The sequence below is a fragment of the Biomphalaria glabrata genome, chromosome 12, assembly GCF_947242115.1.
Source record: "Biomphalaria glabrata chromosome 12, xgBioGlab47.1, whole genome shotgun sequence".
NCBI lineage: Eukaryota > Metazoa > Mollusca > Gastropoda > Planorbidae > Biomphalaria > Biomphalaria glabrata.
In genome coordinates, this window is record NC_074722.1 from 33,712,005 (window position 1) to 33,715,797 (window position 3,793).

The 3,793-nt window shown below is 35.6% G+C and overlaps 1 protein-coding gene across 1 annotated transcript in view; it reads right to left on the minus strand.

The window, feature by feature from the left end:
- The window catches only part of LOC106068420 (multiple epidermal growth factor-like domains protein 10), a 20,217-nt gene extending 17,924 nt beyond the window's left edge, over positions 1-2,293 (minus strand). Inside the window, exons 1-2 of the mRNA XM_056005915.1 lie at positions 2,012-2,293; positions 655-789 (exon numbers count right to left, since the gene is read on the minus strand). Of these exons, the coding sequence (XP_055861890.1) occupies positions 655-789; positions 2,012-2,087 (211 nt within the window). The 5' untranslated portion in view covers positions 2,088-2,293. The remainder of the gene's footprint in view (positions 1-654; positions 790-2,011) is intronic.
- Between the last annotated feature and the right edge of the window lie 1,500 nt (positions 2,294-3,793).

Below are 3,793 nucleotides of genomic sequence, written 5' to 3' on the forward strand. Positions count from 1 at the left end.
GAAAAGAGTCCATGTAATCACAACAAATTTCCATAAGGAACAATAAAGCAGTCTTAGTTCAAATCTTGGTGATGACTGGGGTTTTGAAATTCTGGATTTTTAGGAGCTCACCTTAGTCCACTCAACTGACTTTAGTTCGGAGAAAGTAAAGCGGTTGGTTATTGTGCTGGCCACATGACACCCTGCTCGTTAACCGTTGGCCAAAGAAACAGATGATCTTAATCTGCTCTAGAGACCACATGGTCTGAAAGAGGAACTTTACGGCGACTGATTATTGGAGTTGCTAAGGACGCTAAATTGAACTTGAAAGTTGACAACTAAATCAAAGTTACCATCGGAAGAGCTTAAAAACAGATACAGTATTACTGAAATGCACACCCATCATCACGTGACGTTTTAAAAAACAAAGCCTATCAAAACTTCTTGCATTTCGTACACCAGATATATCAAGACTTACTATTTATAGTTTTTATTTTCCACCAAGTATAAACATTTCCAATGGAATGATCAAAAAGTGCTAATCATTCATAATGTATGTTTGTAAATTTCAAATATTCAACTGTGGATTTATAACCGCAATGCAAATACAAAAGAGTTCTTGTCCCTTGATGAAACCCATTACATATAAATCTTTTTTTTTATTATTTTATTTACCTTGTGTACAGGTGGAACCCTTATAGCCAGGATTACAAGCAAGACAGTGTCCGGTCTTTGAATCACATAAACTTTGGACACAAAAAGATTCACACGTCTTGTTACAGTATTCACCGTATTTTCCAGGGCTACAACCTGCGTAAGAAAGTAATTGCTGACATTGTGCATTATGCAATGGAATTACTTTTGTAGTAATTAAGACATTATGTTAAGTACGTCATATATATATATATATATATATATATATATATATATATATATATAGAGAGAGAGAGAGAGAGAGAGAGAGAGAGAGAGAGATAGATAGATAGATAGATAGATAGATAGATAGATAGATAGATAGATAGATAGATAGATAGATAGATATGATATATATATATATATATATATATATATATATATATATATATATATATATATATATATATTGTAATTATAAGTCTTGTCTTTAAGTCCGAAGACTAATGAGGCGCTTCACATGTTGCCACATTCAGCGCAGACATAACAGTTGTCCGCAGGTGGTCGATTTAAGTTCGCATTTCGGCGCTACGTCAGTTTTCGGCAGTGCATTTTCTTTAACCCAGTTCCCATTCTCGGATCAAGTTGAAACTTTGCACAATTATTCATGGTCCCTTTAAAAACATGAATTAAAAAAGAACAATTGATCAATTAATTAGCTGTAATTGAATACTTTTGTTTGACATAGAAAATGGGAAATAAATCTTATAGTGTTGAGATATAGCTGTAAATGTACAGTTCTTTCCCTTATATCATGTTTTTTTTTCGCTTACAAAAAGGAAGCTGTTATATACATTGGCAGAGTGCACTGATGTCTGCTGTACTAAACTATATTTCCCCAGCCATTACTTATGTATTCTGATTGTAAAATTATAACATTTCGGTTACTCAAGTCCTGCCACGGAGTGCGTTGGCCGAGTTGTTTCAAACCTGGGGTCTTGGGTCCTGGGTTCAAATCTCTGTGGGATTTTGAGTTTCGGGACTGTTATGGCGCCCCTGAGTTCACCCAAAATATAATGGGTACCTGGCTTAAGTTTGAGAAAAGTAAAGGCTGTTGGTCGTTGTGCTGGCCACATGACACGCTGCTCGTTAACCGTTGGCCAAAGAAACAGATGACCTTAACATCATCTACCCTTTAGACCACAAAGTCTGAAAGTGGAACTTTACTTTTTTTAAGAAACAAATGACCTTAACATTATCTGCTCTTTAGACCACAAAGTCTGAAAGGGGAACTTTCACTTTACGTTACTAAGTCCTGCCTGCCCCCTGGACACCCTTCAGATACACGCCGCCTCTGCCGCTACGAGTAGGTCACTACACCTAAACACTCATATCAAACCTGATGTCTTGGAAGTTAGGCTCAAGAGCGTGATTCCTGAAAACAAAATCCAACACGAAATACTGAATACACTCATGGCTGTGTTTGTAGTGTCAACTTTAAACAATTTGATAGTTAAGTATAGCTTCAATAGAAGCCTGAAGTCAAGACTTTACAGAAGTCTTGCTCTTAGCTCTTATTTCACGGAAGTCAAATTCGCAGAACTATGACATTCTAAATTAAAAGAATTGTTAAAATATCTCTGGCTTGATTAACTTGAGTATTCAAATAGTTCTCTTCAGCCTAGTACTCCGGGTATTTGAATTCACAAATCCATCTTTCTTATCCAATCCTACTTTTTTTAGTTGCAATCCTTGACTAACATAAAAGAACACATTGAAATCATCGTAACTATTAGTAACACTTAGCCTCATAGTCTCAATAGAGTACAACACAAGGGAGGTAAGAGGCTGCAACATCTAAAACTAATAGCATCAGTGGGCTAACACAAGATTTTATCTTTTTTTTTCAAAATTGTGAAGTGTCGCGTTTCCCTTTCCCAGTCGTGTCAATCAACAAACAATTTTTTTTAAAAAAAAGATGCTTGTCAAATCCGGGAGCAGCATCAAGCACTAGAACATAGCATACAGCATTTCATTCCCTTGGTAAGGGAGACAAGCTACAGTACATAACACCATTACTTAATTCCATATTTTATAAACTTGACAACTAAGACATACAAATGTGTATTCCTATTTATAAGAGTATTTGAGCCTATGAGGCAAAACTTGACATAGCGATTCAGAAAAACTCTACAGTATCTGAAAGGTGTTAGTGTTGTGCCTTTGTTGTAGGGGTTAGGGTTAGTGGTGAGGTTGTTTTAAGAGTGTGGACTCTATAATGGCGGGAAAGAGGCTGGCGAGCACTTCAGACGTTGTTGGGTACTCATGACATCTTTTTTTTTGTTTATTTTTACATCCTTGTTTGTAACAGACTATTTATCTTATATACTGTAACGCTGTATTTTTATGTGGCCACTGTATTTTTATGTGGCCACTGTATTTTTATGTGACTGTATTTTTATGTGGCCACTGTATTTTTATGTGGCCACTGTATTTTTTATGTGGCTACTGTATTTTTATGTGGCTACTGTATTTTTATGTGGCTACTGTATTTATATGTGGCTACTGTATTTTTATGTGGCTACTGTATTTTTATGTGGCTACTGTATTTATATGTGGCTACTGTATTTATATGTGGCTACTGTATTTTTATGTGGCTACTGTATTTTTATGTGGCTACTGTATTTTCATGTGGCCACTGTATTTTATGTATGTATGGCCGCTGTATTTTTATGTGGCTACTGTATTTTTATGTGGCAACTGTATTTTTATTTGGCCACTGTATTTTTAAGTGGCCACTGTATTTTTATGTGGCTACTGTATTTTTATGTGGCTACTGTATTTTCATGTGGCCACTGTATTTTATGTATGTATGACCGCTGTATTTTTATGTGGCAACTGTATTTTTATTTGGCCACTGTATTTTTATGTTGCCACTGTATTTTTATGTGGCCACTGTATTCACTGTATTTTTATGTGGCCACTGTATTTTTATGTGGCTACTGTATTTTTATGTGGCCACTGTACTTTTATGTGGCCACTGTATTTTTATGTGGCCACTGTATTTTTATTTGGCCACTGTATTTTTATGTGGCCACTGTATTTTATGTATATATGGCTGCTGTATGCTTCATGTTGTTGGGGTTAGGGTTTCTTTCCCCTTAAATAAGCTTTGGTTTTA